Source organism: Malaclemys terrapin, chromosome 2 (assembly GCF_027887155.1).
Source record: "Malaclemys terrapin pileata isolate rMalTer1 chromosome 2, rMalTer1.hap1, whole genome shotgun sequence".
Lineage (NCBI taxonomy): Eukaryota > Metazoa > Chordata > Testudines > Emydidae > Malaclemys > Malaclemys terrapin.
Window position 1 is genome coordinate 56086387 of NC_071506.1, and position 14432 is coordinate 56100818.

General features: G+C 39.6%; 1 protein-coding gene across 2 annotated transcripts in view; it reads left to right on the forward strand.

Annotated features, from left to right (window-relative positions):
- ELOC (elongin C) overlaps positions 1-9052 on the forward strand; it is a 31948-nt gene extending 22896 nt beyond the window's left edge. For both annotated transcript variants that reach the window (XM_054017536.1, XM_054017537.1), the window contains exon 4: positions 3804-9052. In XM_054017536.1, coding sequence (XP_053873511.1) covers positions 3804-3994 — 191 coding nt within the window. In that variant the 3' untranslated portion in view covers positions 3995-9052. The remainder of the gene's footprint in view (positions 1-3803) is intronic.
- Positions 9053-14432: the final 5380 nt, after the last annotated feature.

A 14432-nucleotide genomic window follows, 5' to 3' on the forward strand; every position in this document is an offset into this window, starting at 1 on the left:
TTTGACCTCACTCCTGTAGCTTTTTTTTTTTTTTTTTTCTCTCCCCCTCCTCCCCCCCTTTGTTGTCCCATGCACTCACTTGTAGCCTGAGCTTAGTGGTTCCTCCCCTTAGCTGAGAGGGTGTTCCTTTAATTTTAGGTGGGCCTATACATGCCTGTCCCACATCTGCAAATAGTAGTACATGGCTGTGACTCTGTGGGCGGGGCTTGCCAATTAAAAATCAAAAACAGCTACAGCACCATGAAGGACAAAGAGTCTGGTAAGAGTCCAGGCACCTGAGCTGGGTGTTCTATAAAAATGGTATAATCAGGTTCCATGGTTGAGCACATTATGTATAAAAATCATCAAGGTAAAACTGTTTACATGTGAAAAGATTCTAACTGCTAGATAGACAAATTATATCTGGAGATATAGCAAATGGTCTGTGAATATGAACCTATATTAAAACTAAACCAAACTGCATCCGAATCCTCTTAAATTTCAGGGACAAAAGGGCATTCAGACTTAAATTTGGGTATAGGAAGTCACCTCATGACTGATTCTGGGCCTCATCCAAAACTGCAAGGGGGTTTATATTGGCTAGTTACACCACTTTGGCTGTTCTCTAATTAGTGATTAGATTCACATTTTTGAATTCACCATTCTATCAAATCTTTAACAAAAACCCACCAAAATGCAACTACGAAGCCAAGGAGGTGCACTTAAAGTGGTTCCTGATGGAGAAATCCATGAGAGGAGCATCTGACTCAAAAGTTGTTCCTGGATCTCCTTCAGAACCTCATTCAGCGAGTACTCCATCCATAAAAGATGTCACTTCAGGTTCTCAGGGAACAAAGAGCACATTCAGTCTTTGAGTTCTTTGACATTGAATTTCAGATTGCCTTATTCTCCCTGTCCATGGGAAGAGACTGTCTAGGAAGGAGTACGGTAGAAAGGGATCTAGGGGTTCTAGTGGACCGCAAGCTAAATGTGAGTCGTCAATGTGATGCAGTTACAAAAAAAGCAAACATGATTCTGGGATGCATTAACAGGCGTGTTGTGAGCAAGACACGAGAAGTCATTCTTCCGCTCTACTCTGCGCTGGTTAGGCCTCAGCTGGAGTATTGTGTCCAGTTCTGGGCACCGCATTTCAAGAAAGATGTGGAGAAATTGGAAAGGGTCCAGAGAAGAGCAACAAGAATGATTAAAGGTCTTGAGAACATGACCTATGAAGGAAGGCTGAAAGAATTGGGTTTGTTTAGTTTGGAAAAGAGAAGACTGAGCGGGGACATGATAGCAGTTTTCAAGTATCTAAAAGGGTGTCATAAGGAGGAGGGAGAAAACTTGTTCATCTTAGCCTCTAAGGCTAGAACACGAAGCAATGGGCTTAAACTGCAGCAAGGGAGGTCTAGGTTGGACATTAGGAAAAAGTTCTTAATTGTCAGGGTGGTTACACACGAATAAATTGCCTAGGGAGGTTGTGGAATCTCCATTTCTGGAGATATTTAAGAGTAAGTTAGATAAATGTCTATCAGGAATGGTCTAGACTCTAGACAGTATTTGGTCCTGCCATGAGGGCAGGGGACTGGACTCGATGACCTCTCGAGGTCCCTTCCAGTCCTAGAATCTGTGAATCTATAAGTCTGGTTCTTGGAGCAGCTCTTGGTACTGTATTAAACAGTACCATCTCTGACACTCACTTTGATACCAACTATGGAAAGATCTGTGGCACCAACCTTTGCTCCCAGTACCATCAAGCTTACAGGGCTTTCTTCACTAATCCAGCAGAGCTCAGATTTATCCCAGAACTAGTGTCGCCACTTTTAGATATCTCTTCACTATCCATAGTTTCAAAACCTGCCTGAGTACTGATTTTTATGAAGAATTTTTTTCATCCACTGGGTCACACAAAAAATCTGTGAGCCCGCCTCATTTTCAGTGACCCCCCCCAAGGGGAACAGTACCTTCTATTGAGGAATTCTATTCATCCCATCCTTTTTCTTCCAGTCAGGAAAGCATTTCAATGATGACTGAGGTCTGTTTATTAACCAAGCATTCTCTCTTCTTTGAGAATTTGTACATATGGATCCCATTCTTGCTGATCAGTAAGGAGTCCACTTCTTTAGGAGGAGGGAATCTAGGAGCTTATATGAATAAGGATTGTAGTACTGCCCAACCAAACTAAGCATCAGATCTGGAGGCTGAAACCACTGAATAGTAGTTGGTGAATGTATGAATGGAGTTCTCTGCAAATTTCAACTATGGTAGATCTAGGATATTCCTCCAGTGGTCACCAAACTTTTTACCTCATGCCCCCCCTTTCCTCTATCTGCATCCTCCCCCCCGCCCCCAGAACTATGCCTGGGAGTGGGGCCGTGGCTCTGACGGGGGGGGGGGGGGGGATGCAGACAGGGGTAAGGAGGCTGGGGGCCAACGCTGGGGCCACCGCTGGAGTGGGGTTGGGGGCTGGCAACTGGGGCACCCAGCGTGGAGCTCCAGGCAGGAGGCTGGGGCCAGAAACAGCTACGTGGCGCTCCCTCCCTGTGCCCCCGAAATGTTGCTCAGTGCTCCCCTTGCAGGGCGTGCCCCACAGTTTGGGGACTTCTGCCTTATAGCAACTGGTTCTTTGAGATGTTCTGTACATGTGGCTCCTATGTGGACCCTCTTTGCAGCTCGAGTCTTACAGCCCAGAATCTTGACAAAGGAGAAGGGAATAGCATTGGAGATGCTCTGTCTTTTATGCCTTTGGGAGGAATGACATGGGAACATACAAGGTGCATGTGCAGCACCGACAGACACTAGTGTTTTAAAAGATTCTGATCTCAAGTGCATGTGCACCTCTGAGTGGGGTCCACGTGTACAGAACATCTCTAAGACACGGTTACAGCAAGTTAAATAACTGCTCCTCCATCCACATAAAAAAACCTCTTCAGATGTAATAGAAGATTATGAAAAGTGAAAACATTTAATGGATCTTGGTTTCAATGATACTTGAATATTTATTTGATGTGGATGTTCCCTATTTAAGTTGCATGGCTTTACAAAGTATGTTAAAATCTGCTTTGCCTTCCTACTTCTTCCCATGAAATTTGGGCTGGAAATTAGTAATCAAATCTGCTGACAATTCTCAAGCTGGAAATAGAAGCTGTTTCACTCTCAAAAGCTGTATTGGCTCTGCAGGGATAATAGGAGCCCTATTGTGGTAGGTGCTGTGCAAACACCCAAAGGGTAGATACCGTTCATGCCTTAACGAGCATACAGTATAATTAAAGACAAGACACAACAAGCAAATGACAAACTGTACAAAGGAAGGAAGTGCAATGGTAACAGAAGTAGGGTCATGTGGTGCCCCTGTTGTACAACTGGATGTTTCCAAATCACCTGAAAGGTTTATTTAAACAAAATAAACAGCTCTCCCTAGTAGCCAGGCCACATGGTCATCATTGATTGACCACCTTTCTTGTAGGTGTTTACATTAGTGTGGGTTTTACAGGGCTGAATATGGTACTGTCAGAGAGCACTCCTAGCATAGACTGAGATCAGGATCAAACCTTTGTTCCACATATTGCTTGTAGGCAGTCATTAACCCAAACAAACAGAATATTTTTAAACAAAAGGTGATGGAAATTATGTCCCTGGCTCCAGTAACTGTGGCATGTCTTAACACACTATGCTGTACAACTTGTACACTGAAAATGTCTAATTCCTAACAAGGGACTACACTAACATGAAGTAGTCTAGATGAGTTTGCACACATGCAATACAATTGTGTTCATTATCAAGGGAATTTTGATGCTGATTCTTTCTTCCTTTTTTTTAAACAGGTCAGTTTGCTGAAAATGAAACAAATGAGGTGAATTTTAGAGAGATTCCATCCCATGTTCTATCCAAAGTATGCATGTATTTCACCTACAAGGTTCGCTACACTAACAGCTCCACGGAGATTCCTGAATTCCCAATTGCACCTGAAATTGCACTGGAACTGCTGATGGCTGCAAACTTCTTAGATTGTTAAATAAAATAAATTATAATAAAAATGTAAAACTTTTTTCAGTATTTAATACCTGTAGTTCAGTTAGTAACTTTTTTCATATAGCATGCTGCGTGTGTGCGGTTGAGAACTGTAAAGTTCACTGCAGAGGCAATTATCTTCAGATTTGTTGCATAGCAATCATTCAAGTTTATATTTGTTTTGCTGCTTACACAAATAAGGCCCTTTTCCCAAACAGACAAATAAATAAATATGCCAATTAGTAGATGGCTATGCCTTATCCTTTAGGCGTGGCAGAACTTTCTTTTAATGCAATGATCATTTAAAATACTGGAGTTTAAGCCAATGCTACTTAAAAGCTAATATTAGCTAAATGTGTAGGTGTTTAGCATTTCTAACTTTCTCTTATTGTTGCAATTTCTAAACCTCTGAACTTTATCACCTTACAGGGTAATTGTCCCTTTAGCATAGTTATAACTTCAGTTATATCAGTACTTGCATTATAAATCCCCTTTTTCAAGGATTTGTAAACTGGCATAAACATTCACGTTGGACTGAAAACAGTATCTAGGATAATTTTTATGGTTGTTTTTTTTAATTAAAATTTAGCTATGTTTTTAGAAATGGACAAGTGTACCTGATTTATTTTTCAGTCATAACTTAACTCACCCCTTTGAACAATTTAAAATGTTCAGGTCACTTGTCTAATAAAAATGCAGCTCTTCTGATAGTGGAATTAGAATTAAAGAGCCATGTTATTAACTAATGCTAACTAGTGTATGTATACTCCCCTCTTCTGTTCTATATAAAATGTAAGTTTATTCATAATGTACTGTCACTTGACCTAATATACAAGATTTATAATAGCTATAATGGCTCCTTTCCACTGTTTGTGATCAGTTATGTAAACTCTGTATTTACTCTTAGATCAAAGCCTTTGAAACTTCCTAAATATGGCTACCAAAGAGGTAGTTCTGTTCCCTCTTTTTTTTTTTTCCCTCTCCCCTGCCTCCCCATTGTTTATACAAGAAAAGCTGAATAGTGGTGGCCCTTTTGTTCTTCATTGAAGTAAAGGGGTATTAAACAGATGTTTGAGAATCTTTCATAGATTTCTTAAATACGTCCAATGTTTATATTAAGATTTTAAGGGGAAAGGATTGGCAAGCCAACGATATTAACTCATTTTTGAATGGAACATGTAATTGTCCTTTGTTCAATTCCTGCTGGTAATTGCCTGTTATACTCTTTCTTCTCTCATGTCACAAAACAAGATTCCATAAAACAAACATGGTGAACAATGTGACAATAAGTTGCTTTCTTTAAGAGGCAGGCTGGAGATTTTTACTACCAAAATAATTCTTAGAAGAGGATGATAAATCTAACTTCACCAGTAAGATGCAGTAGCTATTGTATTCTTGTCATTATTTTGTGCTTTGGGTGTTGATATGAGACATTAAGCTGAAGCTAAAATGGCTTTGAGCACCCAGGAAATGCAGTAGTGTTCGAGAATGCACTACGCAGAATGTTCTTGCTGTTAAGAAAATTAACCTATAAATAAAAGGAGGGGAGGGGAGGGGAAGCTAGTGCAATTTACTTGATAGTGAGATCGGTATGATAATAGACAAATGGAAACATACAACACTTACTCCCTGAGTTCTAAATAAATTTCATAATGGAAAATTTTTAAAACTTAGTTTTTGTTGGTTTGTGACTGCTTATCTTTAAGCAGATTTTTATATGAGGAATCACATGTTCACATTTATGCTGTGAATAAATTGTAAAATTTATAAAATTGATATTTGGGTTACAGATGGGCAAACCAGTGTGGATAAAATAACCCACCCAAAACCTTTCAACAAAATCATTTATAGACTTTAGGATGTTCAGTACTTTCCTCTCCCATGTTATAACAGAAGCAGCCAACTACTGCTAAACCTTGTAACATTTCTAATTTATCTGGAAGTGGAAAGTATTGAGAAAATTTAAGAGCCTATTCTTATTTCAGCTCACTTTTTCCCCCCCGTATACTAACAAGAATTTAGACTGCTAGGTGCCAAAATGAACTTTTTAAGGTATGCTCATCTCTAACTTTGCCATAATTGAAAGCGTATTTACCCAAGTCTAGTCATCAGCTAGATACAGATGGGGACTAGATCTTCTTTGGTTGTGTATATTTCCAATTTGATTGTAGGATACAATAGAATTCTATGTAAGTTATGATGGAATAATTTGTCTGTTCACAGTTGATCATCTTCCACATACAATGGCCTGCCACAAAAGGAGCTTTGCACTTGAACCATCAGAATTCCATTCAACCAGCTGAAATATATATATTTAAAAAAAAAAAAAATTAAATCTCCAGGTTCAAGGGACACATGCCACAAGGTTTAGCTAGGCCACCATTTTGAGCTGCATGAATGTTTATGCAAATATAGCATATTTCAAAGTTCAAAGTGTTTTTTATTGCCAGATGGTCTCGGAATATGTGAAATATGAGCACTTCAGTTTTTCAGCTGGTGTTTGTATAGTACACCTCTTCCTACCTGGTCAATGGGTACTGTCTGCTCTTTTTCTTCATTGTTTGTAATATCCATTAAGCTTGGAAAAAATGGTTTCCTTCCCAGCACCTGAATAGATCTTCTGCTTACATGGTAAATGTTCTCCACACCTTTCATCTAATGAAACAGAGGCAAACTTGCTTCTCATTTTCACTTTTATGTCCCAATTTATGGATTTTGTGTATCTGGTGTCAACAGCTCTTAGAACAGTTCAACTGCTACTGCAGAGTCAGCAAAAGCACAATGTCCTTGTATGGGTTCTACAAAAATAGTGGTGGTTTCTTGTCGGAGGGTAGTGGGAGGGTGTAATTTAATCTTGACAATTGAATGGGAGAAATATGCTAATAACTTTTTATCTTAAGGTGAATCAGGTTTGGGTTTAAATTACTTGACTATGTTCTTTTAAGACAGAAGGACCAAAGCTTTGCAGTTAGCAAACAGTAAAATGTCATTTAGTTGTGTCCCCCCCGTCCCCCCCCCCCAGGGAAAAAGTAGTTCAGCTTTGAAGAATGTTTTTGTGACAAACAACATATCAACTCTGTTAGAATTAGATTTATTTTTAAAAGCAGCTTACATGGTGGCAATGTTATAAGAAAATAGTAATGCTGTGAACTCGATATGTTGCACATGGTTTAAAGGTATACATCCAAGAAGATTAAAAAGTAGTAGCTTTTCTGACAACTCACTTTTGAAAGAAGCTTGTGTGAGTAACCTAACTAGAGCAGCCACAAGGAAAATACAATACAAAAGTTACTTTTTATCTAATCAATAAACGCCTTTTAAACCATACAAATTTAACCAGTCTAATTGTGTGCCATGAACCTAAAGTTTTTGAGACCTTCGTATCCAGAAATGTAAATTGGGAAGTTTGACACAGTTGCATTAGTTCAACATCATATTATGTTTTTGGTAATTACACTAAATGATAGTGTTTACCAAGTTGAAATGAATGATTTGGATATCCTGTTAAGTAACTAATAAAAACCTGAATTAAGCATCTACAGTTCTAACATGGCTGCTACCCTGATACCTCTGTAGTGAGATTTTGATTTATTTATTGCCAGTTAAGCATTAATTTACCAGTTGGGCCTTTTCCTTCTCCACTAGAAATATCACCAACTTCTCATATTCATTTAACAGTTGAACACTGTAACTATCTTCTCTTGAAAATCACCATGATGTGTAACCATAGGTAATATGTAACTCTAATCTTAGTTTGCCATAAATTCTTCTGTCACTCTAACCAAATGTTAAAACATGAGTGAATTCTTTAGCTTAAAAACTCATTAAGTTCACTATCTCTTGTCTGAGCTCTGAAAAGCTCTGTTTGGTGTGATATCACAAAACATGTTTTATCTGAAAAATGCCTAAGATCTATCTGCTTTTAGCATGCATTCTTTCTTTCAGCTATCTTCTCAATGCATGTAAACACTATTTCCGTAGAAGCAGTGTTTTGCTGAACTAACAGATTTTCCAGTCCATTGCACTCCATTATTTGCGTCAGAATTATTTCTGGAGAGCTATGTGAAACTTGTAGATTACAGGTGAATATCTCACTAACATCTAAGTCACTTTCAAGTTTTTCATAATTAAGTATGTACCCTCTGAGAAGTATTTAATTTAGAATAAAATTATGATTTAGGTAAAAGAATGTATGTGTCTAAAAGTTACTTATCAAGTGAAGCTGGTGTGTAGATAAGATGCACTGTAGATCTATTGAGAATCACCAGATGTAAAAACCTCAGTTCACAGCAGTATTATTACTGTAGTCGTGTTCTAGTATTTCTGTAGTCCTTCCTAAAGAAATCAACAGAAAGTTAGCAAGATGTTTATCTGTGATCAATCTTAGCTCTTACTAGTAATTCAGCAGCAGACTATGTGGCCTAGTCTGCAGTAGAAAAATTGCATCAGTTTAACTAGAGCTATTTTAAATAGATGAAGCTAAACTGGTTCTGGCCCCTAATGTACATGCACTTACACCAGTTTAACCTTTGCTTAAATCCGTTTAGATTAATTAACCTAAACTGATTTAAGCAAAGGTTAAATTGGTGTAAGAACATGTACATTAAGTTTTTGCACCAGTTGAATTAAAAAATAGAAATTTCAAACGTGCAACTCTTCTACTATTTAAAAAAAAAAAGTTTTGTCTTGTTTCTTGTCCAGATGATGGTTTGGCTTGTGAGAAGCTATTTGTTGAAAGCATCAGGATTGATTTATTCATGTGGGCTATCTGACTGCTTCACTTTTTGAAAAGCTGATGTGTTTTAATCCAGAACCCAAATCTTACTTCATATAAATTGGAGTCCATTTAAAATACTAGTTTGCTATATGCATTTCCTTTTATAGTCAATGAGAGAAGAAGGCATCTGTTTTCTAGTTTCATGTTTGTAACTGCACATTTATTGTGAGATTGCTCTCAAAACCTAAACTCCATTTATCTCTACATGCAAATGTCATGGGGCATCCTGCTTCTGCTTTTGGAATTTCAGCATTTTATGCTGCCAATAAACACTTGCTCAGAACATCCCTTTCTAGGGTCTCTTGTTTTGCCATACGCTGTTCTGTTGTCTCTGCCAATATTTAAATTGGGGTACTTCTGTTTAGGGTGGTGTAACCTTGTTGGCTAATACTGCACAATTCTGTGTTCCTTCTGATAATATGTAGCATTTCCTCTTTGCAAAGTCCTTTTTGATCTTTTCTGGTATTTATGTGAGGTCTCTACCATCTTTTGAAGTTTCATAAACTTTTAGTCCATTATACTGCTGTATAATGAACTTGTCATCTTTTTTCCTTCAGTCTTCCCTTAATTCTGTACTAGCTTTATAAGCTGTTTTCTATAACTTTAATCTCTCTGTTCCTCATTTTCTATAAGTTACAAGGTTGGAATCACTTACAATTAAGCAGTTAGCAAGCCATTTAAATACAGTTTGGATTTATGTTGAAGGCTTTTAGTTCATAAGCTTTCTAAATAAAAGTAAAAAATGTATTTAAGTATTGGCTGTACTTTCTATAGAGCATCATAAAGCTATTTATTAACAATGAGTAACTTCTGAGCCCTTGTGTTCAACGTATGCCATAATTAACATAGTTGACTCTGCTGGTTCTGAAAAAGGTTTTCTTCAACTGTCTGTCAAATATGAAAACTGATTTTGGAAGAACTACATACACTACAGAATTGCTTTTTAAACATAGTGATCTGTTCCCCCTCCTCCTCCCTCCCCTCATAAGTCACTAGGGAGAAGATTTTCAAAGGCAAAAAGGAGTTAGGTACCCAACTCACATTCATTTTCAGTGGGATGTATCTATCATAGAAGTGTAGGACTGGAAGGGACATCTGTCATCTAGTCTAGTCCCCTGCACTCAAGGCAGGACCAAGTAATAACTAGACTGTCCCTAGCAGGTGTTTGTCTAACCTGTTCTTTAAAATCTCCAATGATGGAGATTTCACAACCTCCCTAGGCACTTTGTTCGAGTGTTTAACCACCCTGACAGATAGGAAGTTTTTCCTAATGTCCAACCTCAACCGCCCTGTGGCAGGGTGCTGCAGAGGAATCCCTAATCAGCTCCTGCTACTCCAGCCCCAATCAGGGGCAATGGGGTGGGGCTGAGCAACTAGCTAGGACTGGCCTGGAAACTGGCCACATCTGCCAGCCTCCTTAACAAGGGCTAAAAGCTTGGGAGGGAGGGAGTACAAGGGGGGCAGAGACCAGGAAGGGGGAATAGGCTCAGAAGGAGCCAGGCACACCTACTACCCTGTTGCCAGTGAGGCCTGTGCTAGGCCAAACCTGTAAATAAGCTGTAAATAGTTGGAGCTTGGTGTTGGGGACCGGACCCGGGAATAAAGAGCATGGGTATTGCACAGGCTTGGAATGGTCCTGACTCACTGGGGAGTGGGGCCAGGAGGCTGAATGCAGCGGGGTGCAGTGAGCACCCCGTTACACTCCCTTGCAGCAATTTAAGACTGTTGCTTCTTGTCCTATCCTCAGACATTAGAGAACAATTTTTTCTCCCTCCTCCTTGTAACAAACTTTTATGTACTTGTCCCCGCTCAGTCTTCTCCAGGCTGAACAAACCCAATTTTTTCAAACTTTCCTCATAGGTCATGTTTTTTAGACCTTGAATCATTTTGTTGCTCTCCTCTGGACTTTCACCAATTTGTCCATATATTTCCTGAAATGTGGCGCCCAGAATGGGACACAGTACTCCATTAAGGCCTTATCAGTGTGGTGTAGCGTGGAAGAATTACTTCTTCTCATGTCTTGCTTGCAATGCTCCTACTCATACACCCCAGTGTTTGCTTTTTTTGCAACAGCATTACACTGTTGACTCATATTTAGCTTTCTCTCCACTATAATGCCCAGCTTCCTTTCCACAGTACTCCCATTTTGTATGTGTGCAATTGATTCTTTCCTAAATGGAGTACTTTGGATTTGTCCTTATTCAATTTCATCCTGTTTACTTCAGCCTATTTCTCCAGTTTATCCAGATCATTTTGAATGTTAATCCTATCCTCTAAAGCACTAGCCACCCCGCCCAGCTTGGTATCCTCCACAAACTTTATAAGTGGTCTCTATGCCATTATTTATATCATTTATGAAGATATTGAACTGGACCCAGGACCACTCCCTACAGGACCCCATTTGATATGCCCTTCCAGCTTGACTGTGAAGCACTGGGAATGGTTTTCCAACCATTTATGCACCCACCTTACAGTAGCTCCATCTAGGCTGTATTTCCCTAGTTTGTTTATGAGAAGGTCGTGTAAGACAGTATCAAAAGCCTTACTAAAATCAAGATATGCCACCCCCCGCCATCTACAAAGCTGCTTACCCTGTCAAAGAAAGCAATTAGGTTGGTTTGACATGATTTGTTCTTATCACCTTATCTTCTAATTGTTTGCAAATTGATTGCTTAATTATTTGCTCCATTATTTTTCTGGGTACTGAAGTTAAGCTGACTGGTCTATAATTGCCTGGGTTGTCCTTATTCCCCTTTTTTATATATTGGTACTTTATTTGTCCTCTTCCAGTTCTATGGAATCTCATCTTCCATGAGTTTTTGAAGATAATTGCTAATGTCTTATCGCCTCATGTCCCAGAATATTGAAAGAGATGACTATTTCATTTATTCCATCATTCACTAACTAGCTATGGTATTTATATAGCTCCTAAAATATCTGAGCTTCTCACAATCCTTAATTGCATTTATCCTTACAACACCCCTATGGGGTAAGGAAGTACTATTATCCTGGCTGCCTAATTCCGTTCTCTTTTAAAATCCCAGCCTAGAAGCATGGCATAAATTGCACAAGAGATTACCTACCTATCTTTGTAAAGCTTGAGGTTACAGTAACACTAGGTCAATGATTTCAACAGGCAGTAAAACAATATGCCTTTTAAAGACACACTAGCCACAGCATAAACTCAGGAGTATTTTTTACTTCTAGCTGTCTTTCATTTCTCATGTATTTTCATTTTATTTTTCTTTCCTGTTTTGCTGGTTTGATTCCACTTCTCTTCCTATTTTGCTGGAGAGATGCAGGTATGGTGGGTGGTTTTATGAAGGTGAAGTCAGTTCCTGAGAAATTCCTAATGCATTGCACAGGTCAATATCCTCTAAATTACCAAACTGGTCAAATGGGAAACAAACACAATTCCTTTGTGAAGTATGCAGACCTCATTTGTGAGATGTGGCTACCTGGGACTGCAGATTATGGTTGCTAGGCCATTGGACTAACAAAGGGAGATTAATGTGACTGTACAAGTAACTTCTGTGGGATAAGCAGATAAGAGGTGAAGGTGGAGGAGGCAGGACAAAAGAAAACAAGCTGCAACATGACCAGAGTGGCAGAATTTGCAAGGAATCGTAGTAAGATGCAGTTTAGTATCTGAAATAGTCAAGACATTAGTAATACTTAAGTAAAAGGTTAATTTTATAACTCTCTTGCAAAAACTTTATAGGTGATAATGGAGGATGGAAAGTGGTGGAATAAAATTGGTCTGGACCCAACCCAACAAAGGTGCTTGTGATTCTGTGCATTTCCTCTCAAATTCTAATATAAATACTTTTAATATTCACTAAAATCAGAAATTAATGCTCAGTAAACTTGTTTATTTTATTTTTAATCTTTATTTACTGCTTATTCACATCAAAACAAACAATATGCTCATCATGAGAGAAAATAACCATGTTAAATAATGGAAAAAATTGTATACAAATAGCCATTTGAATTCAAAAGCAAATTTTGATTTGACTATATTTGTAACCATGGGTAGGCAACCTATGGCACATGGCATGTGAGCTGATTTTCAGTGGCACTCACACTGCCCAAGTCCTGGCCACTGGTCCGGGGGGGGGGGTGTCACGGAGTCCCCGGGTGATGCTCTGGGACTGCTCCCCACAAAGCCAGTCAGAACTTTGGGAAGCCTTCTCTCCCTCGGAGCAGACCATCTTCAGGGCAAGAAGCTCATACGGCTTCACCTCCTGGGTCTCTCCTGGGAGCATCCAGCATATGCCCCTCCGTGCGCTTCCCACAGCGAGTCCGCCCCACCAGGGTCCTGGGGAAGCCAAAGGGTTCTGCACCCCCCACTTTGCAGTCAGACGTGACTTTCAGCCAGCCAGTAAAACAGAGGTTTATTAGATGACATGAACACGGTCTAAAACAGAGCTTGTAGGTCCAGCGAACCGGACCCCTCCGCCAGGTCCATTCTGGGGCCCAGTGAGGCAGACCCCCGATTGCCCTCCCTTGCAGTCCCCAGTTAGCCCCAAACTCCCATCCAGCCCCTCCTTCTCTGGGCTTTGTCTCTTTCCCGGGCCAGGAGGTCACCTGATCCCTTTGTCTCCAACACCTTCAGTTGGCACCTTTGCCCAGGCCATAAGTTGCTAGGAGGCAGAGTGTCAGGCATTTATGTGCACTGGCCCTTTGCTCTGCAGCAACCACCCACCCTTATCCCACCACCTAGATACTTAAGAACTGCATAGGGGAAACTGACAAAAACATTAAGAACAGTCCCACTTCATCACAGGGGAGGCCCTGCGTTTTAATTTAATTTTAAATGAAGCTTCTTAAACATTTTAAAAACCTTATTTATTTTACATACAACAATAGTTTAGTTATATATTATAGACCAGGGGTCGGCAACCTTTCAGAAGTGGTGTGCCAGTAATACATTTTAACTTTTTTAGAAGGCCTCTTTCTATAAGTCTATAATATATAAGTAACCAACACACACACGAAATTCATTCTACCTGTACAAAATTTGGAGTTGGATTCTAAGAGTGAGATTGTGCACCATTGAAGTCCATGGCAAAACTGTTAACTTCGCTGGTGCAGTGTCAGACCTTAGAGGCCCAATACTGAAGCTTTATATAGGTAGAATGAATTTCATCCATTGTGTTGGTTATTTTCAGCAGCCACTTAGACCCCCCCACCTCCCTGTAATGGCTGGTCTTCAAGCTGCCCTTCTGCACTATTTACCCAGAGTACTAGCATCACTATACAAGCATAAATGAAGATCCACTGTCCCTCCCTTGCCCTACTCCCTGGTGTGATCTTCTGTAGGGCTGGTGTGAAGTCTCTTCTCATGGCATGCAGGCAGCCCTCCTTCCCTTGCACAATCCATAAGTAGGGCCTTGTACCAGTCCTCAGCATTGGGGTGAAATGCAAACTGAGAATTTGTGCAACTGTTTGTGAATCATATTCCAAAAGAGAATTTTTCACTGTCTAAATTAGTGAATACTTTAGAACAAAGAGTTCCATGACCTGTTCATGAACAAATTGAGAAAACTGGAATTATTTGCTGAATAAACTATTCATTGTGTTATATTTACTCAGTTCTATTGTGACCAGCCGAGAGTTCTTTCCAGTGTGTTCTACTGTTTGTTTTACTGTTGTGCCTTAGGCC